At 45.4% G+C, this 26,697-nt stretch overlaps 2 protein-coding genes across 3 annotated transcripts in view; one reads left to right on the top strand and one right to left on the bottom strand.

The window, feature by feature from the left end:
• Window positions 1–26,697, bottom strand: part of LOC137538423 (acylphosphatase-2-like) — a 41,483-nt gene that overhangs the window by 11,713 nt on the left and 3,073 nt on the right. The window contains exons 2-3 of one of the 2 annotated variants that reach the window (XM_068260600.1): window positions 25,886–25,938; window positions 16,402–16,418 (exon numbers count right to left, since the gene is read on the bottom strand). In XM_068260600.1, the coding sequence (XP_068116701.1) occupies window positions 16,402–16,418; window positions 25,886–25,937 (69 nt within the window). In that variant the 5' untranslated portion in view covers window position 25,938. Of the gene's footprint in view, window positions 1–16,401; window positions 16,419–25,885; window positions 25,971–26,697 lie in introns of those variants that run through there. The other variant, XM_068260599.1, reaches the window with a different exon arrangement.
• Window positions 17,052–26,697, top strand: part of LOC137538421 (uncharacterized) — a 65,625-nt gene continuing 55,979 nt past the window's right edge. The window contains exon 1 of the mRNA XM_068260595.1: window positions 17,052–17,102. The gene's annotated coding sequence lies outside the window, so the exon portion shown is untranslated. The remainder of the gene's footprint in view (window positions 17,103–26,697) is intronic.

Here is a 26,697-nt window from a genome sequence, read left to right as displayed (position 1 = left end):
GTCATCTGTAGATATTGCTAAGTTCTCTTTATTAGTGGTAGATAGGTGGGGGAGACAACATTAGGTGTCCTGCCTATTGCACTAAAATGGTCTGATGCATCTCTGATGAGGAGGTTCCACAGTGTGGAATGTATGCTGAAAAGCAAAAGGAAATGTTTCATTACTTTTAACTGAAGGTGGAAAATCCCATTAGTAGATCAATATAGATTACTAAAGATAGGTCTTGTCTGACCAACATGCTCAGCTTTTATAAAGTGGTTAATATAAATCTAGATATTGGGAATGGGAAAGTATAAAATGCAATATGCTTCAAATTGAAATGTTTACCTCAACAGCCAAATGTTTACATCAATAGCTGAGATCAAAAGGGACAAGGGGAGAAAGGGACAATGTGTGTATGTGGATATAGAACCAAAGAGTAGTAGTAAATGGATGATATTCATACCAAGCTAGTGTTAGCAGTAAGGTTCCATAAGGGTTAGTGCTGGGTCCAGGTTTCTTTTGCACTTAATAATGCACTAATAGTTATGAGCACAAATTCCGTTTAATCGTAATTTCGCATAGTAATGCAAAATTTTAATGCAACATTTTGCATGTGAACGTAATCCATCCATAATTAATTTTGCATGTGAACGTAATCCATCCATAATTTTGTGTAATTTTGTGCCCACTTTTGCAGTTAATAGCAAAGCCCCCAAACATGCTATCATCACCAAAATGACTACATACTTTATGTTTAGAGGAATACTGGAAAAAGGTCAAAAAAGGATTGGGTAGATCTTGAAACCTTTATCAGGAGTACTATTGACCCCCTTTATATATTGGTATGAGGTAATGGCCCTCTTTGGCCAAACTAAAAGAACCGCCGGATCGGTCCTGAACACAGCATTTTATATTTTCTCTCTGGTAGTGAGAAAATGAATTGTGGATAAATTGACAGTTCCCCACCTGCCTCTCAGGACGGAGATCCAGGATTACATCTTTTCTCAATATAGAAACTGGAGGAAAACTAAGTTCCAAAAAAGATATGGTGCTGGGGCAGGTCAAGAAACTATGGAAGTCTACCCCTGGCCACGCTCGTCCTCTTCCCTAAGTTATGTCAGTGTGTGATAATGATTAGTATACTGTTTTTTGTTTTATTTTATTTCTTTTTCTTTTCTTTTCCCCTTCCTCTTCTTTTTCTTTTCTTTCTTTCTTTTCCGTTCTTTTCTTTCTTTTGCTTTTTTGTCCCTTCTTTCCCTTTTACAACTACTGTACTTCTTTCTTTTTTTCCCTTCTCTTTTGCCTTTTCACGCTTACTTGCAGGGCTGTTTAGTTCCCTCTTTCTTTTGCATTTATGGGACAATGATGCGAACATTGCCCAGGACACAGGAGCCAGTTCAAAAAAAAGGATTTTTCAAAAAGACCTTGTAGTTTTTGAGAAAATTGATTTTTTAAAAATGCAATGGAAACATGTTTTTAAACTCATTTTTCTGAGTTGAAAAAACATTTTTCTTTGCATTTTTAAAATCAATTTTCTCAAAAACTGCATGGTCTTTTTGATACTTTTTTTTTTTACTTGTACCCACTATTCTCCTTAACTAATGTAGTAATTTTGGTGTCAATAGCTTGTATGGGTCTTTGCTATTCACTGCTAAAGTCGGCACTAAATTACGCAAAAATTATGTAAAAGTTTACGAAATTATGAATGATTTTATGAAATCAATTGAATTTACAAATAGTGATCACGTTAAGGGCATAAAAAATGCAACATTTTGCATAATCGTAATTAGCTGATTACGATCATCTCTAAAACGTAATAAATGAAACAGAAACTATAATTGCTATCTCTGAGATATTACAAAATTATGTAGCATTATCAACACTCAGCAAGATGGGGAAAACTCAGGTAAATAAGGACCTTAACATGTTGCCAATATGAGCAGGTAAAATAACAGATTAAATGTAATGTTGATGAAGGTAACGTCATGGTTCTTGGCAGTCCCAGTGGCATAGCACCATATAAACTAAAGGAGATATAGCATCAACATCAGACACAGATGAGTACTTTGGAGCACTGGATTTATTTAGCTTGGAAAAAGATTGAACGCTGTCTAATTAACATGTAGCTACAGATCGCCCCCAGCAAGCTCGTGGTGAGCCAAAACTCCTAGGAGTGTGTAAAATGGTGTCCGAAGCTGTGCTCTGGAGACTTGAGTCTGCAGTGCAGGGCTTCGGGCGCCATTTTCCCGTAGCCCTGCTCTCAGCTCGGGAGTTTCAGTTGCTGGCTGCAGAGGATCGTGGGAGCTGCGCGCTGGACGGATGCCGGGACAGGAGGTCTGCTGCAGGTGAGTAAATGTTTTTTGTTTTTTTAATGTATTAGCAGGTGTTTTTGCTGAGCAAGTCTGCCACATGATGGAACGTATTTTCTGGTCAGGTCTGCCACATGATTGAAGTGTTTTCTGATTAAGTCTGCTACATGATTGAAGTGTTTTCTGATCAAGTCTGCTACATGATTGAAGTGTTTTCTGATTAAGTCTGCTACATGATTGAAGTGTTCTCTGATCAAGTCTGCCACATGATTGAAGTGTTTTCTGGTCAGGTCTGCCACATGATTGAAGTGTTTTCTGATCAAGTCTGCTCAGGGCCGTGCAGAGGATTCTCAAGAGGGGGTGCTCAAATTTTAAAAAGGGGCCCTAATCGATAAATCGTGCTAAATTGTGTATGTAATACCCCTTCTCCAGAAAGCACTAGGCAGTCTTAACCCCCCCCCCCCCACCACCACCACCACCACCACCACCACCAACACACACACACACACACACACACACACACACACACACACACCTTTATAGAAGTATCAGGCAGACTTTGTGTCTTCTTCCAACCAACTTCTTTGGTGCCACCACCCTCAAATCAGCAGTCATAAGTGCGCACTATTAGAGTGGGCACAGTGGAGCCTGATGTAGGCATGGATTCACCTTTCATTACTGGGACCTCTGTCCCTCTAGATCAGTGCTGTCCAACTTCATGGGCATGGAGGGCCATTTTTTTTTCAGCCCCCATGGTGGAGGGCCGAAGGATCTTGCTAGAGCCGCAGCCCCCCCCCCCCCCCCCCCCCGGAAAAAATGCAATTAAAGGATAATTAGATTGGCAGCACTTTTCACAAAATGCAATTTAAAATAATGGTGAAGCTACGCGCGCCAGAAAACACGAGGGTTCCATTGAGCGGAAAAATGGGTGTGGCCATGGACCAGAATGCGGGTGTGGCCACGGGTGGAGACAAATTTACATGAACTTAGCAATGTGGGACATTAGATTAGGATAGTGGTGGTGAACCTTTTGGAGGCCGAGTGTCCAAACTGCAACCCAAAAGTCACTTATCGCAAAGTGGCAACAGCAATTTAAACTACATACAAACGTTTTAACTCATACATGAACATTATGGAAAATCCAAGTTGAAAATAAACAATTTCATCCATCCTACTCCTGAAAAATGTGGGTTTTTTTTAGAACCTCCCAGTTTTATTTTTCGTTTTAAAAAGCTAAAAAAGTAGGTTTAATGCTATTGTCTCATGATGACGATTCAGCTTTTCCATAGTCTCACAGTTCGCAATCATGTGACCCCCAACAAGACAAATTCAGCAATCATGAGGCCCCCAACAAATCATGAGGCCCCCAACAAGACAAATTCAGCAATCATGATGCCCCCAACAAGACAAATTTAGCAATCATGAGGCCCCCAAAAAATCGTGATGCCCCCAACAATCATGTGGACCCCAACAAGACAAATTCAGCAATCATGAGGCCCCCAACACGACAAATTCAGCAGTCATGAGGCACATAAATAGACAGCATTTCACATAAATAAGCAGAATGCCCCTTTAGTGACAGGTGCCCCCCACTTAGATAGTGACAGGTGCCCCCCACTTAAATAGTGACAGGTGCCCCCCAGCTAGATAGTGACAGGTGCCCCCCAGTTAGATAGTGACAGGTGCCCCCCCAGTTAGTGACAGGTGCCCCCACCAGTAGCGAGCCCGTTACCTCTGGGGCTGGCCTCTCCTGTGTCCCCGCTGGCCTCTCCTGTGTCCCCGCTGGCCTCTCCGGTCTCCCCGCTGGCCTCTCCGGTCTCCCCGCTGGATCAGACCTCACAGATCGCGGCGACTGAAGCAAGCAGAGCGCGCGCATGACACCCGCGCGGCAGAACGTCACATGCGGAAGTGACTAATGATTCACTTCCGCATGTGACGTACTCCGTGCGGGTACCATGCGCCCTCTGTTTACATCAGTCGCCGCGATCTGTGAGGTCTGATCTGTGAGGCAGCGGCAGCGGGGGGACATAGGAGAGGCAGCGGCAGCAGGGGGACATAGGAGGGGCCAGCGGCGACACCGGAGAGGCCAGCGGGGACACAGTAAGAGGGAGCAGGCATGGCGCCCATAGCGCAAGCCATGCCTGCATCCCAGGGAGACGAGCGGGCCGCAGCAGGTGGCCTGGCGGGCCGGATGCGGCCCGCGGGCCGCCAGTTGGACAGCACTGCTCTAGATCAGCACCCAAGCTTCTTTTCAGGCAAAGAAGCAGTGGTTGCCAATATGCAGTGGTTGCTAAGCATTAGTAGATGCAAAACTGCAGTAAGTGCCAAGGTGCAGTGGGTGCACAGATGCAGTGGGTGGTAAGACGCAAAGGTCCAGTTTGTGCTAATTTGCAGTGGGTGCCGATGTGCCAAAGTACAGTCCGTGTCAAGCTGCTGTGGGTACCAAGGTCCAGTTTGTATTGGGTGTTTATTTGCAGTGGATGCTATGCTATATTGGGTGCTGAATGAGTAGCAGAAGGCGATAAACAATAGTGGGTGCCATGTGAGTGCTAATTGATACAGGGAGCCATGTGAGTGTTGGACATGAGTGTAGGTAGTGCCATGTGTGGTCTGGATGTGTGCCATGGGAGAGTACTGAGTCTCATATGGGTTCAGACCAAGGGTGGGTACTGGTTGCTATTTGAGTGCTGGCCATGGATGGGTACTAGGTGCATATAATGGCTTTGGAACTTTGTGCTGTGTGAGTACTGTGCCATGTGGGTGTTGATTATGGGGGTTATAGGGTGTCATGTGGGTCTTAGGTGCAAATATTGAGTGCCAAGTGGGTACTGGGAGCAAGTACATGGTAACATCTGGGTAATGGGTGCTGGCTAGTGGGGTATTTGTTGTCATGTGGGTGCTAAATGCAGAAGCTGGGTGCCATGTGGGATCTGGGTGCTGGCACAGGGTGTCATGTGCATTCTGGCTGTATGGGTTGGTGTCAAGCATCATGTAGGTGTTGATTGCAGTTACTCAAGCCCTTGTGAGTTCTGGGTGCAAGTACTGGATGTCATATGTGAGTGTTTGGTGTTTGTGCTGGGCACCAAGTGGAGGCTTAGTGCAACTGGAACTACTGCAGATGAAACATGTGGGTGTTGGGTGCAGGTACATTGGTGCGAATACTTGGTGCATTGCCTGCACTAGGTGCTAGCTATGGGTGGGCATTGTGTGTCATGTGGATTCTGAGTGCAGGTACTTTGGGTGCTAGTACTGGTTTATGTGAGTTCAGATAATGTGCAAGTACTGTGCCAAGTGGGTGTGAGTACTGGGTGCCAGCTATAGGGTGAATGATGCAAGTACTAAGTGCCATATGGAGGTCGGATATAAGTATTGGGTGAAAGTTGCTTGGTGCAAGTACTGGGTGCTTGCTATAGTGGGGGTTACTGGTTGAGTGTAATGTGGGTGCTGAATATTGGTGGGATTGCGGTGGGTGCAGGGAGTGGGCGGTCACTGTGGGTACTGCTATGAATAGCATAGTTGCTGCTAGGAGAGGTAGAGGTCAGTGTGGTTGCTGGGGGAGGTAGAGGTCAGTGTGGGTGCTGGTGGAAGGGTAGGTCACTGTGGGTTCTGTGGAAGGAAGAGGTCAGTATGAGTGCTGGAGGAAGGGGAGGTCACTGTGGGTGCTGGGAGAGGTCATTGTAGTTATTGGAGGAGGGAGTAGTTGTGGATGCTGTGTGTTGGGAGAGATCAGTGTGGGCGCTGCTTTTGGGATGGGAGGTCCCTGTAAGTGCTGCAGGGGACAGGAGGGTAGCCTCTGGGGGAGGGAAAGACCACTGTGGGTGCTGGGGGAAGGATAGGTCAGTGTGGGTGCTGGGGTAGGCAGGATCACTGCTAGAGCTGGGGAGGGAGAGGTGATTGTGGGTGGTAGGTGAAGGGAGAGGTCACTGTGGGAGGGAGAGGTCACTGTGGGTGCTAGGTGGAGGGAGAGGTCACTGTGGGAGGGAGAGGTCACTGTGGGTGCTGGGGGAGGGAGAGATCACTGTGGGTGCTAGGTGGATGGAGAGGTCACTGTGGGTGCTAGGTGGATGGAGAGGTCACTGTGGGAGGGAGTGGTCACTGTGGGTGCTGGTGGAGGGAGAGGTCACTGTGGGTGCTAGGTGGATGGAGAGGTCACTGTGGGTGCTGGTGGAGGGAGAGGTCACTGTGGGTGCTAGACGCAGGGAGAGGTCACTGTGGGTGCTAGGTGGAGGCAGCGGTCACTGTGGGTGCTGGTGGAGGGAGAGGTCACTGTGGGTGCTAGGCGCAGGGAGAGGTCAATGTGGGTGCTAGGTGGAGGGAGAGGTCACTGTGGGAGGGAGAGGTCACTGTGGGTGCTAGGTGGAGGGAGAGGTCACTGTGAGTGCTAGGTGGAGGGAGAGGTCACTGTGGGTGCTAGGTGGAGGGAGAGGTCACTGTGGGAGGGAGAGGTCACTGTGGGAGGGAGAGGTCACTGTGGGTGCTGGTGGAGGGAGAGGTCACTGTGGGTGCTAGGTGCAGGGAGAGGTCACTGTGGGTGCTAGGTGGAGGAAGAGGTCACTGTGGGTGCTAGGTGGAGGGAGAGGTCACTGTGGGAGGGATAGGTCACTGAGGGTGCTGGGGGAGGGAGAGGTCACTGTGGGTGCTAGGTGGAAGGAGAGGTCACTGTGGGTGCTAGGTGGATGGAGAGGTCACTGTGGGAGGGAGTGGTCACTGTGGGTGCTGGTGGAGGGAGAGGTCACTGTGGGTGCTAGGTGGATGGAGAGGTCACTGTGGGTGCTGGTGGAGGGAGAGGTCACTGTGGGTGCTAGGCGCAGGGAGAGGTCACTGTGGGTGCTAGGTGGAGGCAGAGGTCACTGTGGGTGCTGGTGGAGGGAGAGGTCACTGTGGGTGCTAGGCGCAGGGAGAGGTCACTGTGGGTGCTAGGCGGAGGGAGAGGTCACTGTGGGAGGGAGAGGTCACTGTGGGTGCTGGTGGAGGGAGAGGTCACTGTGGGTGCTAGGTGGAGGTAGAGGTCACTGTGGGTGCTAGGTGGAGGGAGAGGTCACTGTGGGTGCTGGGGAAGGAAATGTCACTGTGGGTGCTAGGTGGAGGGAGAGGTCACTGGCAGGGAGAGGTCACTGTGGGAGGGAGAGGTCACTGTGGGTGCTGGTGGAGGGAGAGGTCACTGTGGGTGCTAGGTGCAGGGAGAGGTCACTGTGGGTGCTAGGTGGAGGGAGAGGTCACTGTGGGTGCTAGGTGGAGGCAGAGGTCACTGTGGGTGCTGGTGGAGGGAGAGGTCACTGTGGGTGCTAGGCGCAGGGAGAGGTCACTGTGGGTGCTAGGCGGAGGGAGAGGTCACTGTGGGAGGGAGAGGTCACTGTGGGTGCTGGTGGAGGGAGAGGTCACTGTGGGTGCTAGGTGGAGGGAGAGGTCACTGTGGGTGCTAGGTGGAGGGAGAGGTCACTGTGGGTGCTAGGTGGAGGGAAATGTCACTGTGGGTGCTAGGTGGAGGGAGAGGTCACTGTGGCAGGGAGAGGTCACTGTGGGAGGGAGAGGTCACTGTGGGTGCTGGTGGAGGGAGAGGTCACTGTGGGTGCTAGGTGCAGGGAGAGGTCACTGTGGGTGCTAGGTGGAGGGAGAGGTCACTGTGGGTGCTAGGTCGAGGGAGAGGTCACTGTGGGTGCTAGGTGGAGGGAGAGGTCACTGTGGGTGCTAGGTGGAGGGAGAGGTCACTGTGGGTGCTAGGTGGAGGGAGAGGTCACTGTGGGTGCTGGGGAAGGAGATGTCACTGTGGGTGCTAGGTGGAGGGAGAGGTCACTGTGGCAGGGAGAGGTCACTGTGGGAGGGAGAGGTCACTGTGGGTACTAGGTGCAGGGAGAGGTCACTGTGGGTGCTAGGTGGAGGGAGAGGTCACTGTGGGTGCTAGGTGGAGGGAGAGGTCACTGTGGGTGCTAGGTGGAGGGAGAGGTCACTGTGGGTGCTAGGTGGAGGGAGAGGTCACTGTGGGTGCTAGGTGGAGGGAGAGGTCATTGTGGGTGCTAGGTGGATGGAGAGGTCACTGTGGGTGCTGGGGAGGGAGAAGTCACTGTGGGTGCTAGGTGGATGGAGAGGTCCCTGTGGGTGAGGAAGAAGTCACTATGGGTGCTTGGGGAGGTAGAGGTCAGTATGGGTCCTAGGTGGAGGGTGAGGTCAGTATGCCACACTAGGATTCCTATCCAGACCTCTTCACCTGAAAGTGCCCCAGGAGGAGGCGGAGCTTCTCGCGGGTGGGCGGAGCTTACCGCGGTAGGGGGCGGGGCCTTTTTTTACTGATTTTAAAAGGGGGGGTGCCTGGGCACCCAGAGCACCCCCCTCTGCACGTGCCTGAGTCTGCTACATGACTGAAGTGTTTTCTGATCAAGTCTGCTACATGATTGAAGTGTTTTCTGATCAAGTCTGCTACATGATTGAAGTATTTTCTGATCAAGTCTGCCACATGATTGAAGTGTTTTCTGATCAAGTCTGCTACATGACTGAAGTGTTTTCTGATCAAGTCTGCCACATGACTAAAGTGTTTTCTGATTAAGTCTGCTACATGATTAAAGTTTTCTGGTCAGGTCTGCCACATGATTGAAGTGTTTTCCGATCAAGTCTGCTACATGATTGAAGTGTTTTCTAATCAAGTCTGCTACATGATTGAAGTGTTTTCTGATTAAGTCTGCTACATGACTGAAGTGTTTTCTGATCAAGTCTGCCACATGATTGAAGTGTTTTCTGGTCAGGTCTGCCACATGATTGAAGTGTTTTCTGGTCAGGTCTGCCACATGATTGAATGTGTTTTCTGGTCAAATCTGCCACATGATTGAACGTGTTTTTTGGTCAAATCTGTCGATATGATTGAACGTGTTTTTTTGGTCAAATCTGCCGACATGATTGAATGCATTTTCTGGGCAAATCTGCTCACATTATGTGTATTTTCTTCAGAAAACCTGCACAATTATGTGAATTTTCTGGGGAAAGGGTCACCAAAACTTGGGCCTACTGTCTTTGGGTTGCACTTTTAAAGGGAACCCGAGGTGAGAATAATATTGAGGCTGCCATATTTATCTCCTTTTAAGCAATACCAGTTGCCTGGCTGCCATGCTGGTCCTCTGCCTCTAATTCTTTCAACCTTAGACCCTGAACAAGCATGCAGCAGGTCAGGGGTTTCTGACAATATTGTCAGAACTGACAAGATTAGCTGTATGCTGGTTTCTGGTGTAATTCAGTTCACTCCTGCAGCCAAATAGATCAGCAGGGCTGCCAGGCAACTAGTTGTAACGTTTGCGGAATCGTTTCCGTGGTCAGCGCACAAGATGCGCGCTGACACAGCGGAAATCCTCCACAGACGTGTAATTTGGGGAAACCAGGTTAGGTGCAATGCACCAGTAGAGGGCAATTCCCACCAGCAGATCGAGCTGTGGAGTGCAGACGAGCACAGCCTCTGCACGGCCACAGATGGGAAATGGGAATTGTACAGATAAGGCAGAGTAGGGCACGATAGCCCTCTAAGAGAGAGAGCACAGAGACAGACTAAATGTGTGTTCCCCAATCTAGCCGCCACCCAGCGACGGTGAACACACATCCGCAGAAACAAAGTGAGAACGCAATCGCAAGAATCGTGATTGTCAAATAGTGACACAAGGCCTAACAGGACAGAACACGAGAGTAGCAAAGGCACAGCAAACAACAATGATCAGAACATCAAGGAAAATAACAAACGCTAGCTAAACGCGAACACCGCACTCATTCGCAACAGCGAACGCGTTTACGGCGCGGTCTCCGCACGATAAGTGCAACAGAGACAAGCACGCCACCCTAACTAACCAACAACACACAAACACGAAATAGAGAACGCGAACGCTTGCTTAACGGTTACCTCACCGAGCCTACAGCAAGCGTTCGTACAAGACAGACAGACGAACGGAAAACAGGAATAGGGTAGATAGGATCTGCCGCTCTTCCACCAGAGCGAGTGTGAACCAAGTTTCGAAACAGAGGTAGCAAGATCCACTGCTCTTTTCCACCAGAGCAAGTGTGATCCAAGTGCAGAAACAGAGCTAACAGGATCCACTGCTCTTTTCCACCAGAGCAAGTGTGATCCAAGTACAGAAACAGAACTAGCAGGATCCACTGCTCTTTTCCACCAGAGCAAGTGTGATCCAAGTACAGAAACAGAACTAGCAGGATCCACTGCTCTTTTCCACCAGAGCAAGTGTGATCCAAGTGCAGAAACAGAGCTAGCAGGATCCACTGCTCTTTTCCACCAGAGCAAGTGTGATCCAAGTACAAGCAGGAACACAGATCAGAAGGATCCACAGCCGCTACCGCTAGAGGCTAGTGCAATCCAAACAAGACAGACAGATGAGGTAGCCAGTAGCAACCGCTGACCTAGCTTACACTCCAAGAATACAGATCAGAAGGATCCACAGCCGCTACCGCTAGAGGCTAGTGCAATCCAAACAAGACAAAGCGATTCGCTATCAACCGCCACTGCCGATAGCGCAATCTCGACAGAAAAACAAGACAGGACTAGGCAATACAGATAAACACAAAACCTGACTGCACTAGTGAGAATGCCTAGTGCAATCCCCAGGAACTACTCTAAGGTAACTTTAACAAAGAAACAGGGCTGATGCTCTAGGAGAGTTCATCAGGAAACAAACCATGAAGGATGACCAGCAAAGGATTCTGGGAGAACATGGTATTTATACGGCCAGCCTTCAAAGGAGGCAGGTAGGCAATTTGCATAACGAATGTATGCAGATTCCTCAGCAGCAGAGCAGGTCTGAAACTTGCAAAGAAAAGACAGGTCTCTTTTCCAGAGACTTGCAGGCCTCAGACTTAAGGAATGGTCAAACAGCTGTCTGCCCATGCAGCCAGCTGAGCGGATCATTACACTAGTATTGTTTAAAAGGAAATAAATATGGCAGCCTCCATATCCCTCTCACCTTGGGTTCACTTTAAATTACAGTTAGCTCCGCCCTCATTCGGTCATGGTCACGCCCATTTTTGACGCAGGTTATAGGCACACCCATTTTTGTCGTGGCGTGCGAAGCTCCGCCCTCATCCGTGCATGGCCATGCCCAATTTTTGCTGCAGTTATAGCCACACCCATTTTTTGCCGCGGCACGCAGCACCTGCATAGCGCCCCTCCCCCCCAAAAAAATACTGGAGCCATCACTGATTTGCAGGTACATCATTTGTTTATTTTAAATAATATTACTTGGTTCAAGTTAGTTCACACAGTTAAACCATGCTGTTAACACATGGTTTAGCAGCTTAGCAGGTGAGAATCAATTGATACTGCATTGCTGCACCCGAAACTGTCCAACTACATAGGTGATTGTATCTGCTGTTGTCAGGCAGTATTTAACCATGCCGTTACTGCATGCTTTGGAACTGTAATATGTGATAGGAGGTTGCTGCTAGATGTTACTGAACTGGGTACAGTGTTCCATAACTGCCAGATCACTGTCCCCTCTAGTCACCCACACATGCTGGGAATCCATTGCTTGTCAGCTGTTCATGTGCATTAAGCCATGATTAAGTCATGTGTATACCTGACTCATCTATGCTTATTTTGTTCTTAAAGCAAAGCTGTACTAAATTTCCTATCACGTGACCATGTCCTACATATCTAATAACATTATTTTACTGGTGTCTGCTTCCTGCAAATGCATGTTTATGTTACGGCCAGAACCCAAAGTCTGGCCACTTCGTGTTCTGGCCGGTCAAAACTAGAAGTGGCCGTCACACTGCGGCCAATACCCGAAATGAATCGATTCCTGGCGGCTCAGTTATTCTGTTATTGCTCTGGCTCTTCCCCTTGCCCGCCTCTTATTGACATCTTTCAGGCGAGGGGACACGCAATGCACACAGTGCTGTTTGTTCATTACCAAGCGCGGACACACGCAGTCGTTCGTAGCGGCTTGGAAGCAGAGAGTGGGAATGCTACAGATATTGCTTCTGCCAGCACCAGCTCTGCAGGAATGAATGGAAGGATTGCCTGCTGCGACGAACGACATGGGGGGAATGCGTGTCCCAGCCTGAAAGATGTCAATAGGAGGCGGGCATGCGGAGGAGCCAGGGCAGTAACAGAATAAATGAGCCGCCAGGAATCAGTTCATTTTGGGTATTGATCACAGTGTGACGACCACTTCTAGTTTTGACTGGCCAGAACCCGAAGTGGCCAGACTTCGGGTTCTGGCCGTAACATTTATAATTTTCAAATAACATTTGACATTTCTTTTCAAACACCAAAGGGTTATCTCTGCCTCTACAGGTGGCCATTAACGGCCCAATTTCTAGTGAAAAATAGATTGAGCGATCAGAAATTCTGATCGGATTGGTTGTAAATAATCTCTGTTGATGGGCACAATTGATTATCGTTCGATTGGATTTTCGTCAAACCAAAATTTAGATTTTCTTGTTTGCTGTGATAGATAGGAAGCAAAGATTGGTTCATTGATGGTGTAGCGAATGATTTTTCTTCTGATTAGAATTATCTGATCGCTTTAACGATTTTTTTGCCAGAAATTGGATCATTAGTGGCCACCTTAAAGAGACTCTGTAACAACATTTTCAGCCTTATTTCTTATATCCTATAAGTTCCTGTACCTGTTCTAATGTGGTCTGGATTACTGCGGCCTTTTCTAGTTGCACTGTTTCTGTAATATATCTAATCTTTTCTTTGTCAAGCTTTGTCGACCCAGAGAGGAATACACTGCCTCTGCTGTGATAGGGAGAAGTTATGCATGCCCCCTGCAGGCTCTGTGTGTGTTCTTTGTTTATCCCTCACATACAGGTCTCAATTGCAGCTTGTCTGAGGGGGGAGGGAGCTGCCCATGTTGAGAAACTGTGAGAATCCCTGACTGGAGTGCAGAAAATTCACTATGTAATAAAAACTTGTAGTATAAGTAGTATACTGTAACATGATATGTATATATACACATACATCACTTCCTGGTTAGCGGCCATGTCTTTTATTTGTAAACACTGCCTAAAACTGGCGATTAAAAGCCAGGATCACGGCGGGGAGCGGCGGAAATGGCAAATAGGGATCCAGGAGATCACAGTGACTCGATTGGTATGTTTTTTTATTGTACAAATCTGACAGTACAGATTCCCTTTAAAGCAATTGAAAGTAGATTTTTTTTTACAGATGGGCATAAGATGTTCAAGCTATCAGTCTACATAACTTTATCACTTCTTTTTCATAAAAGTCAACAGTAAATAAGTGTATTATGTTTTGGAAACATTATGAGAAGTTCAAACAAAAATAACTTTTGTTTGCTAAAGTGTTTTAGAGTTTAGATACACTTTTTAAAAAAAGTGTTGGTTTGAAGTTGGCCATAAAAACAGAACTGCGCAGCACATGCCACACCGCATGCAAATGATTGCGCTCACGCAGGCGCAGTAGAGGAAGATCTTGCGAGGTCAGCCTCTGCATCAGTGGGGACCCCGGGCCGGCGGCTGGGAGCGGAGCTGCTGCGAGAGACATGTCGGCTGACCGGGGCTGGAGGAAGCCCCAGGTATGTAAATGTCCTTTTTTTATATGCCTGGATATTTCCTTTGAAGACAGTTACCTGCTCTCATATTAACATTTTGGCTTCATCAGTTTCTGATTTACACACCTGGAACAAGCATACAGCTTTTGGATTTCAATACCTGCTCTAGGTCAGATACTCAAAAAGTATTATAGCTATAGGACTTAGAGTACACCTGAACTGAGAGGGATACGGAGGGTGATGTATTTCTTTCCTTTTAAGCAATGCAGATTGCCTGGCTGTCCTGCTGAGCCTCTGTCTCTAAGGGCTAGTTTACACTGCGAGAGCTTTTCTTGCTTGCTAATGTTATCCGTGTTCACACTGGAGCAATGTGATTTTGTAAAAATCCCCCATTGACAAGACAATATTTACTCTGTACAGCGTTGCGTAATATGTCAGCGCTATATAAATAAATAGCATTGCATTAGCAAGAGCTTTTAAAATTTCTAGCGTTTAAAAAGCTCTTGTAGTTTGAATCAGCCCTAATACTCTTAGCTATAGACCCTGAAAAAGCAATGCAGATCAGATGTTTCTGAATGACGTCTGACTGAATTCACTACTGCAGCCAAAGAGATCAGGCGGACTGGCAGGCAACTGGTATTGTGTAAAAGGAAAGAAATATGGCAGCCTCCATATCCCTCTCCATTCAGGTGTACTTTCAATGGAAAAGCCATAGAATTAGCATTGTCAAAAGACAGTCAGTTATAGATCCTACCATATTTCTTGTCGTTTAGGTTTCCCTTAAAGGGTACCTGCACTTACAAAGTACAACAGTACAGTTATTAAAAAAAAAACCCTGACTGCCCCACCAAACCAATGATATCTGCCCAATCTCACCCACTCCTACAGACACTGGTGTCTTCTGATCTGAAAACATGAGGCTTCCTTTATAAAGGTAGAAGACCGAGAGCCCAATATAGTGTAGTGCAACTTTCATTGGGAGTATATAAATAAATTGTGTATTATTTAAAGCCGACAGTACATGTGTCTGTTTAGGGCTGATTGGTCCACCACCACAGCCTGAACACTTTTAAACGTTTTAGTGACTTTTATCCTACAGGCGCCTCTGTACATCTCTGTGTATGAGGCTTTCTTTATTTCCAACTAGTGTCACTGCTAGGTTTCGCTGTTGAGTAGAAGCAGACTTTTCAATTCATTTCAACAGAGAGGCCATCTTCGCTCTGCTACAGAGGTAAGTTATGGTCAGGGCGAAATGGTGGTGGACAGGTAAACAAAAGAAGAGCTGGCTCTTTGGATCACATGGCCCCTAGTAATTGTTGGTGTGGCAGCAGGTAGTGGGGCTCTGGGTGGACGGATGGTAGCAGTTTTGATAACTGCACTTTGCAAGTGTAGACATCATCTGATACAACAGACACAACAAAGTACATTTTTGTAACGAACGGTGGAGCACAGAGAGGATCTGATTACCGGTGATCTGCAGTATCACTGGGAATACAGATGTGTACCAGATTATAAGTGATCTGCAGTATCACCGATAATCCGATATACCAGCTAACCTCTGTCCACCTGAGTAGAGTGTAGTGATTGGTGTAACAGTAACACTTAGAGGACTGAGCCTCAGTGCAGTGAGGAGTATTGCACGGCTTCCTTCCGAAGACCTGAACTCTCCAAGGCGGGAGGAGTCAGGCTGCGAGTAGGAAGGTTAGTCTGAAAGTGACACTCAGGAGGAAGTGTCACTAACAGGACGGGGAACCGCCTCCAATCGTGAGGTCGGTTCTCGAGGTCAGACAAGCCAGGTCGTAACACACGGACAGATAAAGTACAGATTCAGAAGGCAGAAGCGGAGTCTAGGTACAGGCAGGGTTCGGCAACAGGGTATCAGAAATATCGAGGTACAAGATCAAGAGGCAGAAGCAGAGTCTTAGGACGAGCCGGGGTTCGGCAACAGAGTATCAGAATGGCAAGGTACAAGATCAGAATACAAGAGGATTGTAAGGCAGGCAAAGAGTCATAACAGATAATCACAATCAAACTAGTACTTTAAACTATCAACAGAAACTAGCTAAGTGTAGGATTACAGCTCCAGCTGGTCCCGGCACACTTAAGGATCTGACTGCGGGTCTGAGTGCTCCCACGTATGTGTTTGCAACGACAGACAACCAGCAACTGAACAGCCAGCAGTATATATACAAGAACACTCTCCAGGCCCCTCCCTAATTGCTGGACCAATAAGAGTTGTGGAAAATGTCAGCTGACCAGCCTGGTCAGCTGACTCACTTCTGGCTGTTATATAAGCTCTGCCTCTGTGCTCGCGCGTGTGTCACTCTGAATCTTGGTGGACTATCAGTCCCAGCCACACCAGTACTGTCTTGCAATGTATCCAGTTCCAATGCGGATTCCGCCGCTCCCAATGCGGATTCCGCCGCTCCCAATGCGGATTCCGCCGCTCTGCCTATGCGGCATGCAGCGGTTTTTCCGCGTTGTGACGCCATGCTGGACGCGGAAACAGCCGCCTCACCTTGAGAGACGGCGGCTTTTCCGCGTTTCTTCACAATTTTCTACTTAAATTCAATGACATAAAACATGCAGAGCAGAATTGTACGTACCTTTCTGAAGAATACCCCTGCAAGAAAGAAAAGAATATTAGGACTTGTCGACAAAGTAAATATTGATAGTTAGGGAAGTATGCATATGTTGTATTATCATTACACAGTACAGTGCAACAGCAACTCATAACAAGTGAGAATGACAAATGATCTTTCTTTGCAGCAGGTTTTTGCAGTGTCTAAAATCACTGTGTTTACTGTACTTTATGGAAAAAGTCTGTGTGCAACATCCCCAACTGCTACAGTTGAATCAGCTTGGATTTGTAAAACACTTTTCTCCTGCAGCACTCAAGGTGCCCGGATTTGTGGCAAGGCTGCATAAGTGCCTAGGGCAGCAGGAGAGAAGGGGTGGCCAGAACTCAGATGGTTTATAGCCTGATATGCTGGCCCTCAGCACACTCACCAGGCTGGTCTGCGGCCGCCATGCTTTCTGTGCACATTGCAGGTGGCTACAGACTCGGCATGGGCACTGCAGAGTAATGCGAGCTGAGTACATAGCAGCAGTCACTCACCTCTTCGTGCTCCAGTGCTGAAACTTAGTCATTTCCTTCCCCAGCTACTGAGCATCTCATACTCTCCAACCTACATCATCATGTAAATTGCCAGTAACTTGCCAAGGCATCACATGATGATGCCGGGTGAAGAGTGAAAGACGCACAGTGGCTGAAGGAGAAGACTAAGTTGGAGTCGAGCCTGGAGAGGTGAGTGACTGTTGGCTGCTGCTCTTGGGGATGGGAAGATGGCTACCTATGCTGAAGGAATGGGGGGGGGGGGGGTTATGGCTACCGATACTGAAGGTGGGGTAGGTCATCTGGCTACCTATAGCGAAGGGGTGGGGGGTTCAAAAAGGGGGGGGGGGAGGTGAATGATTGACTGTTGGCAGCTGCTCTTGGGGGTGAGGAGTTGGCTACCTATACTGAAAGAATGGGGGGTATGAGGGAGGGGGGGGGGATGGCTCCCTATACTGAAAGAGGAGGGTCATCTGGCTACCTGTACTCATACCTCCCAACCATTGAAGATGAGAAAGAGGGATGTAGGGTGCTCCCACAATGCACCGCTGCTGCTGGTGTCTAGCAAGCCTATGGCTTTAAATTTTACAGAGCCATACCCCACATGCAGACAGCTTGTTTCGGACTTTATATGTTTGACACTAGTGGTTCTGGATGCTAGCCTGGCTTCAGGGACATAAAGAGATAATTTGCATATTCAGTAGCAGTGCATTGTGGGTAACCACAGATGTTCACTTAAAGCTGAATTATTGCAAATTCCTTCTGTTTTAAGAAGTCAAACCACACTAAGCATTGCTTTTTAATAGGTGGGCTTTCCAGCCTCTTTTAGTCCCTTATACCTTCCTTGTGGTTTTGGGTTACCTTGAGCTGCTTGGTTACTGTGCTGTCTGATGTCAGGAATCAACAGAAATCTACAATACCAGTATCTGGAGCCTGAAATACCTGCCCAGAAATTACGCATTAAGGTTCTGCAACTTGTAAAAAGCAGTCTTGGGAGAAAATGTGTTCCGCATTGGGGAAAAGCCAATCCAAACACAAATGCACAAAAACACACATGCATAAAACCAAATCTGAAAAATGTAAACAAAAGTAAAATAGTCGCATACAGTACGTTTTTATTTACACAGCTAGAAAAAAATGAAGGCAAATATGTAAAATGTTTTACCAGGGTGACACCTGTTGGACAAACAGCATATTACTTTTTTTTAAAAAAAAGATGGTCCTTAAAAATAAATACTGCATGGATGGATAGATAGATACTAGATAGATAGATAGATAGATAGATAGAAGCAGTACAATCCAATTTCATCACGTGGACAAAAGTCTAATGACCTTTAAATGTATAAGTCATGTGTATAACTACCTGTATCAATGCTGACTTCACCCTCCTCCTCATTTATTTTAACTGAATGGAGTACCTAAAACTCTACTGAAAGGAGACAGAAACCAAGAAGATCAAAGCCCACACATGAAGCTCAGTGGTTTGCAGCCATGTCATCTTGACATGATCTTCTTAGTGCAGGTTATTTCTGGCATAGAGCTTTTATTCTCGGTTACACTGCAGCACCCATGCAGGTGAAGTTCCCTTTTCAGATTTAGTAGGGCAAGCAGTCATGTTAGCCAAGGAAGGGCGTTGGTTATGTTTGGAGAAAGAATAGTGCTTAGTGAGCAAACCTCCCCAATCCTTAACCCCTTATCAGCAGGGCCAGGTGGCTCATGATGCCGAGTGAGGCAGGTTCCTCAGGCGGCAATGGGCCCTGGGGTGGCATCCTGACCACCTTCACCCCCTCCCTCTCCGAGGCATCCTGCCCGCTCTCCCCTCCCTCCCCACGGCCGCGGCTTTGTTACCTTCTGAGCTGGTGGAATAGCGGTTCCTGTGGTAATGCAATATACAGGAAGTACTTACTTCCTGTATACTGCACTGAAGGGAACCGCTATTCTGTTTCCCTGCACAGCAGCTGGGTCTGGCTGCTGTGACAGGCTGATCTGCACATCAGAAGTCTTCTTCCACGGAGGAGAGGGGCCGGGGAGGAACATAGAGGAAGTGGCCGCCGCCAGCTCGGAAGTTAACAGAGCAGCGGCCGCAGGGAGGGAGGGGGGAGTGGGCAGGCACCGGGGGCAACTATACTAGTTATACTGCGGCAACTATACTAGCTATACTGGGGACAACTATACTAGCTACCTATACGGGGAGGGAGGGGGTGCATCATCAAAAGGTTGCCTCAGGTGGCAAAAAGTCTGGCCCTGCTTATCAGCCATGCAGGCTGGTTTGCCATAGGGATACTTTGCAAAACTGGCCACCCTGTCCACTGTTATGAATAAGGGGCTCTTTTCTACTCCAGTGCCCAGAAAGAGGTGGGGATAATATTTTGGGGCAGGGAGGGGTTACACTAAGTTTACGCTGCCTCTAACCTTCTGCTTAGGTGATTGCAGCAGCACTAAATCAAGGGATAGAAATGTGAAATCTCTTGGTTTAGTAAACTAAGGTGTAAAGCAGCACCTTCTGAATGTGTTAAAGTGCCTTTGTGGTCATTTGCTTAACACTCTAGTTTAGTATTTAGAGCTAGTATTTCAAGTACAAAAACATGAACTGAATGTTGTTTATTGGTTATCTAATTATGATGGCATCTTTTAAGGGGTGGATAGATTAGGCAATAAGTGAACAGTGAGTTATTGCAGGTGATATGTTGAAAGCAAAAGCACAAGTTTCTGAGTGATTTTGAACTCCAAAATGGTCTTGTGGGGTTCTTCCCAGTATGCAATAGTTTGTTTGCACCAATAATGGTCCAGAATAGGACAACTAGTAAACTGGTGGCAAATTCATAGGCATTTAAGGCTCACCGGTGGACCTAGAGAACAAAGGCTGGCATGTCTGATCTCAATATGAGGTGGAATCGCCTAGAATGAACACATGAGCTACAGGACTGGTCTGGACCATGGAGCAATAGAAGAAGGTGGGCTGGTCTGATGAATCCTGTTTTATTATAGGTCAAAGTTCAATCTGATCATGTATGTGTGGGATGTGCTGAACAAGCAAGTTCCCTCCACCTTGCAACTTACAGGACTTAAAGGATCTCCTGCCGTTTGGTGCCAGGAACCAAACGACACCTTTCTGAGGTGTTATAGACTTTATGCATTGATGGGTTAGGGCTGTTTTGTAGTTAGAAGTAAGACCTATACAATTTTAGGGGGTTTAAACATTTTGGTTGATCAGAGTGTGTTCTCCTACGGTTTGCATGGCTTGGCATGCCTCAAGGGTGCACCCTAAAAACAAAACTGGTAGATTAACCAGTTCACCCCCAAGGGTTTTTATCCTAACGGACCAGAGCAATTTTCAGTTGTCAGCGCTCCTCCCTTTTATTCCCTAATAACTTTATTACTACTTATCACAAGAAAATGATCTATACCTCGTTTTTTTCGCCACCAATTAGGCTTTCTGTGGATAGTACATTTTGCTAAGAATTTTTTTATTCTAAATGCATTTTAATGAGAAAAACAGAAAAAAAAAGAAAAAAAATCATTATTTCTCAGTGTTCAGCCTTTATAGTTTTAAAATTAAACATTCTCCTGTGGATAAAACAAACACGTTGTATTTGCCCAGTGGTCCCGATAATTAAACCGTTTAGATTATGTCCCTACCACAATGTATGGCGACAGTATATTATTTTGAAATATAAGTGGTTATTTTTCTGTTTGTTCTGGTCATAATTACAAGCCCCTATGTAATAAATTAAAATTAATTTTCCCCCATAAAATATAGAATAAAAAAAGCTGAGTCCCTAAGGCAACTATTTTTTTTTTTTTTTTAAGCTGATTTTTTTTTTACAAGTGTTTTTTTTGGGGGGGAGGGTTGGAAGTGTAATTTTATTAATGATGTGTATATACTTGAAAATGTATGTATTTTGTAAGTGTAATATACTTTTTGGCCACAAGATGGCGCTGGTGAACACTCATAGGACGTGTTCACTTTTTTTTTTTTTTTTTTTTTTTTACACACTTTATTAAACTGTTACATTTCCTGTTTATGTGAATGGACGTAGCCGCTGTTCGCGGTCACGTCCATTCACTCCAGGCACTGCGATTGGGTAGAGGACTGTTCAGTCCTCTTCCCCAATCGCCCAGCACGGGATCCCGACGGTAATGGCGGCGGTAGCGGCGGACACACGGCGGTAGCAGCGGCGGGAATGCGCGACGTATTAAAACGTCATGTTGCTGTTAATAGCGGTAAGCATGACGTTTTAATACGTTAGGATGGCGGTAAATGGTTAACTGGTTAACCCCCAAAAGCCTGTGGTAGAGACTTTGTGATCTCCAATGAGGGACATTGAGTTATGTTAATTGTTTAATATTCTTGGTGAAGAAATATGAAAAAAGCATCAATGCTAAATGACTGCATAAAAATTGAGAAAAAAATGCAACAATGAGTACTATAATTTGTAAAGAAAAATAGCATAAGAATTTTATTTAGCACATGGAAATAGACCAGCACCATCCAATCTAAGATAGATGCTCTTTTATTGCAATATTAGCATGACGGCAAAATAGAATGCTGCCAGGCCGACCATGGCACATCAATTGTTACGGAGGTGTGCTTCACCGTACTTCATTCCTCTGATTTAACATATTAACAAGCCACTGATCAAACCCAAATAGTCCATGCTATCACAAATGAACATGACCCTCTACAATCTACAACTGCCTGGATCTGCTCCTTATGTTCTTGGAACAACTTTTATTTTGCGTTCTTGCTTCAAAAGCATAAATTGCTTCTGAATAAATGATAAGCATAAATTACTGCAGGGATCTTCACCAGATGACTAAGATAGGCTTGATTAGGAAACAGTAGTTCTCTTATATTCCAGGACTCTCCAAAAGTATGGCAGAACAAAGCAAAACATACACTAACCCACCTATAGATGTGAAGCTAACCATACCCTAGACAATGCTTTTAACATTATTTGATAGTCTGATAAAAACATGTAACTGAACAAAATTCAATTTTAGCTTCCGTTGGGAAAGGCTTTATTTCAGACCCTTCAACCTGACACACTTTAGTAGGTACACACAGGAGCATAACAAGAAAACATGGGGTCTCCTGCTGAAACTTTGCTAAAGAACGAGGGTCAGCCATACTATCCCAGGAAAAAAAACACATATATAAGTGGATAAATACTTGTTCACCTTGCATAACACATGTAATGCACGGTCTACATTGTGATTTCAGTAATTATTATATTGTAAATAAGGAGAAAACTGTTCCAGACATTTTCCATCTTTACTGCCTCTGTCTGAAGCCAATCCTGATGTAATTTCTTCCCTTACTCTTTTTTTTTTCTCCTATGCCTAAAATGGTGTATGCATTGCCAGCCCCCCTCCCCACTAAGCTCTGTCGGAACTGCACTGTCATATCTAGTTTGCTTTGTAAATACATGTAAGCAGAACACATATCAGATTTCAGCAACTTCTGCAGAGGGGTGAGATGATTTATCTGCTATTTCCCTTATTAGCCTCGGTCACACTGAACTGCCCTGAGCCAATCAGCAGGAAGCAGAAAGGAAATAATGAGGCTTTTTTTCAGTTCCCCTCTCCCCAGCAATGTACGAGAGAAGAGCCAGGCTGACTAAGATAAGATTAATTACAGCACTGCAGTGCAGGGTCAGGATGTAGACTACATAATAAACACAGAGCAGTGGGTGACATGAATTTTATTTTATGGAGAAAGGTAGAGAGAGGAGCGCTCTATAGTGCATTAAACGTTTTTTATGTAATTCGCCAAGATAAAAAGTTACACTTACAAGATTGCAGTAGATAAAGTGAAGAGGAGCAAATTACTGTCTATCCAGCGGGGGGAGATCGGTATATTGCACAATTGTGTGATATGCTTTTAATCAATGCAATCTCGTAAGTGTAACTTTTTATCTTGGCGCATTCCATTTAAAACGTTGAATGCACTATATTGGGTGAATTATACACATCATCATTACCAAATCAGGTTTGAGACTCTGAAATACCCAAACAATTCTTGACAGTTCAGAAAAGTTTGGCCAGGCATAGTTGATTTCAGCCGAGAATGTTGTAGGAAGTTTAGAAGGAGAGTCTACTAAGGGCCTGAGCCCACTGACGCAGTTGTGCCCGCTTTTCAGTTGCATATCAATGTTACATGCTGAAAACCAGACAGGAGCGGACACAAGCGCGTTAGTGGGCTCAGGCCCTTACTGAAGTGTGTCAGGTTGTACTGGTATAGGTAGTTGCATAAAGTACTTGCTAGCATGGTAGGTTTATACATTATGCTTACAGGTTTGAAGCGTTAGGGCCCTTTCACACTGGTGCAGTGCTTTGAGGCAAATTGCCGCACTGCTACCACAGCCTAATGAAACCCTATGGGGAAGTTCATACTTCCTATGTTGTGGTATGCTGCGCCGGAAGTCCCCGATTTAACGCTAGCCCATACCTATGTTACCACGCGGCTTTTGCGGTGACCATGCAGTGATGTGTGTCCCGACCGCCGCAGCGCGCATGCATATTTTTACAATACGCTTCTGTGCTTCTGCGTACCCAAAGCAGGAAATGACTGCAAGCGCGCGTCACTTCCTGCTTAGCCAAATGCCAGACAGACAGGAACACTGTGTACTAACGTGGTGTTCCCTGAAGGCCTGTTTTTGGCGATATGATGCGGTGCAACGAGTGCGACGCACCACATCGCTAACACCAATTTACAGTCTGAAACCAGCCTGAAGATATTGATCATTTGATGAATGGATTAATTTGATAAGTTAGTGCATTTGTTTTTAATCAGAACTGCAATCTTCAGGACAAATTGTTCTTTGAAATCATTTTAAATGTATTCAGTTTGTTAAATGGGGCGCTGGAAATGTTGATCCCATTAATCAAATGTTCTCTTGGAAACATTCAAATTCACTTTTGTTTCTGTAGCAATTGTTCTTACTTTAAAGTGAATGGGACTGCTTTCATGATAAATTGCTACAGACATACTGTATATGAGTGCTCTATATGTCTTTGTCTAATTTATCAATTCACTGAGATTTATATATTATTACTAACACATTAATGGGTGTTATTGTTTTTCTTTTCTTTTTAATACACTAATCTTAGTTATAATTTTTACACTAATGTTAATTTTGTACTTATTTAACTTTTTTTTTTAAACAAAGAAACACATGATTTTGCCAGTTGTCTGTTCTCATCCTATGAAGGTAGATGGAACAGTGTCTGTGTGTCTCCTGGTCATGTGACCAATGTGATCACGAGTTACAGAGTGACTACTAGCATCATAGCATCAGAAAGGCTGGGTAACAGGATTAGTATTACCGGTATATGTCAGAATGCTGAGAACTAAGAGCAAGCCTAAGGCCTCTTTTACACTATAAGCTGAAAACTGATGTGTTTTAACTTTCCATAGCAGTGCATTGTGAAAAAGCTTTCAGATAATACAAGTATACTGTAATGTGAACTAAGCTATAGGGAAAAATGGACTATCTAGCACAGTGATCTGCAAACTTGGCTCTCCAGCTGTTAAGGAACTACAAGTCCCACAATGCATTGCAGGAGTCTGACAGCCATAGTCATAATTCATAAAGGAAAATGCATTGTGGGACTTGTAGTTCCTGAACAGCTGGAGAGCCAAGTTTGCAGATCACTGATCTAGCACATCAGTTGCGTCAGTTGTCCTTTCAGTTATAACTGACAGCAACTGATGTAGTATAAAAGGACCACTGTATTTATAGAGCAGCTCATACTATTAATCAATTTTATTAAAGTGGGATGAAATTCAATAAAAATGTGTTTTCCTACTTTTTATTACCCATACAGTTACCGTATTTGCTTTGGTGCACAAGCAATATTGTCTGTTTACAAAATACAAGGTCTCAAAGTACAGTTTATCTGCTCTGAAAGGTGCCATTGCATTTTATTGCATGTCTGCTGTATTTATACTTTAAAATCTATCTAGTGATCACTTCTCAGTTGCACACATACTAGAAGCAGAGCAAACTCAGTTTCAGCACTTTGCTTATGTTTATTAAATGTATCTGACAAAGTAATGTAAACAAAAGATACTGTAATCACCTCATCAGATGCGGCCAGAAACTGTCCACTGAAGCAATGAGCTTTCCACTGAAGAACAAAGTGCTCTGTTTAACTGTTTGAATGCTGTTAAGCCGCAATTGTTTTATGGTAATAGGTTTAAAGCTGTAAATACTCTTTTAGAGCAAAGAAGAAATGCTGAGTTTCATACCACTTTAACTATTTCCGTACCAGCAGTCTCTTCCCCCTTAAGGACCAGAGACTGCTAGTACAGTAAAATGGTGCTTATAGACGAATCGCCAAAATAATCCGCTGCTCCAGTTGGTCACGCTGCTCTGTCCCCAACGCAGGTCCCTCTCCCTGCCGTCTCTATGACGGCAGAGCTGTGCGAGCAGGTCAGGAGCTGCTTTCATTGGCTCCTGACGCTGTCTATGAATGTAAGCCAATGGGATCACTCACCCTGCCGTCACATAGAAGGCAGGGCGAGTGATCTGCGTCGGGGAGACAGCGGCGTGAGTGGCGGGAATGCGCCGTGACCATTGTTTTGTTTACAAACTGTGAATCTATAAAACTGACTGAAAGTACAATGAAACTTCTTTGCAGGCCTGGAATCTATACTCATGTGAGGGACACCGTGACAAATTTTGCACATATTTTGCATGCATGTAAACAAGCTGTAATAAGGTTTGCCATTAGTTCCTACAATATACAGTATAAAACTGAACTGTAGAAACTGCATTTCTCTCAGCCATAGTGGAATTTGACTTTGAGAAGAATGCAGAAAAATCTATACACATGTAGCTAGCATTAGATTTGCTGTAGTGTATACAATGAAGATATTTTCTTCACATAAGTTGAAAAGTAACGTTTGTAAAGAAAGAAGGCACATTTTCTAACACATGAATCAAAAGTCATTATACATGCTTTCTTACCTTGCACATCTCCATAAATTTCATAATCCACAGACCACAATCCTGAGGCCATGCTGTACATATAGTGATAAGGACTAACTCATTGGACTTCTATTTCAAAAGCCAAATGTTTGACTGTTACTAAATACAGTAAACAGCCAGTCACAGAAATAGCACACGTGAACTTGCCAGCTATTCCTGTTACAGTAGATGCCTTAGCAGACATTAATGCCATTGCACACAATTCCCCAAATATACAAAATGTTAACAGCAGTGTATACCTAAAAGTAAAATAGTTTAGTCTAATAACCTGTTTATACCTTATCAATCGATCCAGACATCCTTTCAGATCATTAGGGTCATACAATTAAATGAATGAAAATTCACCCCAAAAAACATAAATTCAATCAGTGCTTTAACTCATGTGACATGATAACCACAGGTACATATAGTACTAGTTCTACTAAGAAATTGTCTTTAGTCCTTTCTGTTTTCCTGTACTGTAGAGTAAGCTGTAAAAACGACTTGTATTATTTGTCTGCAAATAAAGCAGTCAAAGCCAAGGTCAACATTAAGGGCATGTTTCCAGTGTTGCGCGTTACTACCAAGGGGCGGAGCTTGCGATCCCACTCATTATACTGAATGGAATCGCGGGCGCAATTGCCCCAAAATGCAGGTGACCATGCGCTGCGATTCAAAAGTGAATTGCAGCGCATGAATGGAAACAGCAGACCGTGCAGTCTATGCACTGTCTGCTGTCCCTGCGATCGTGTTGCCATAAGCACGCATGAAAACAGGCTATATGGAAACGAGCCCTTAGGTCAGTTTTAACA

Source organism: Hyperolius riggenbachi, chromosome 11 (genome assembly GCF_040937935.1).
Source record: "Hyperolius riggenbachi isolate aHypRig1 chromosome 11, aHypRig1.pri, whole genome shotgun sequence".
Taxonomy (NCBI): Eukaryota; Metazoa; Chordata; class Amphibia; order Anura; family Hyperoliidae; genus Hyperolius; species Hyperolius riggenbachi.
The sequence above is the reverse complement of the archived record's forward strand: the minus strand, read 5'-3'. Positions and strand labels throughout refer to the sequence as shown.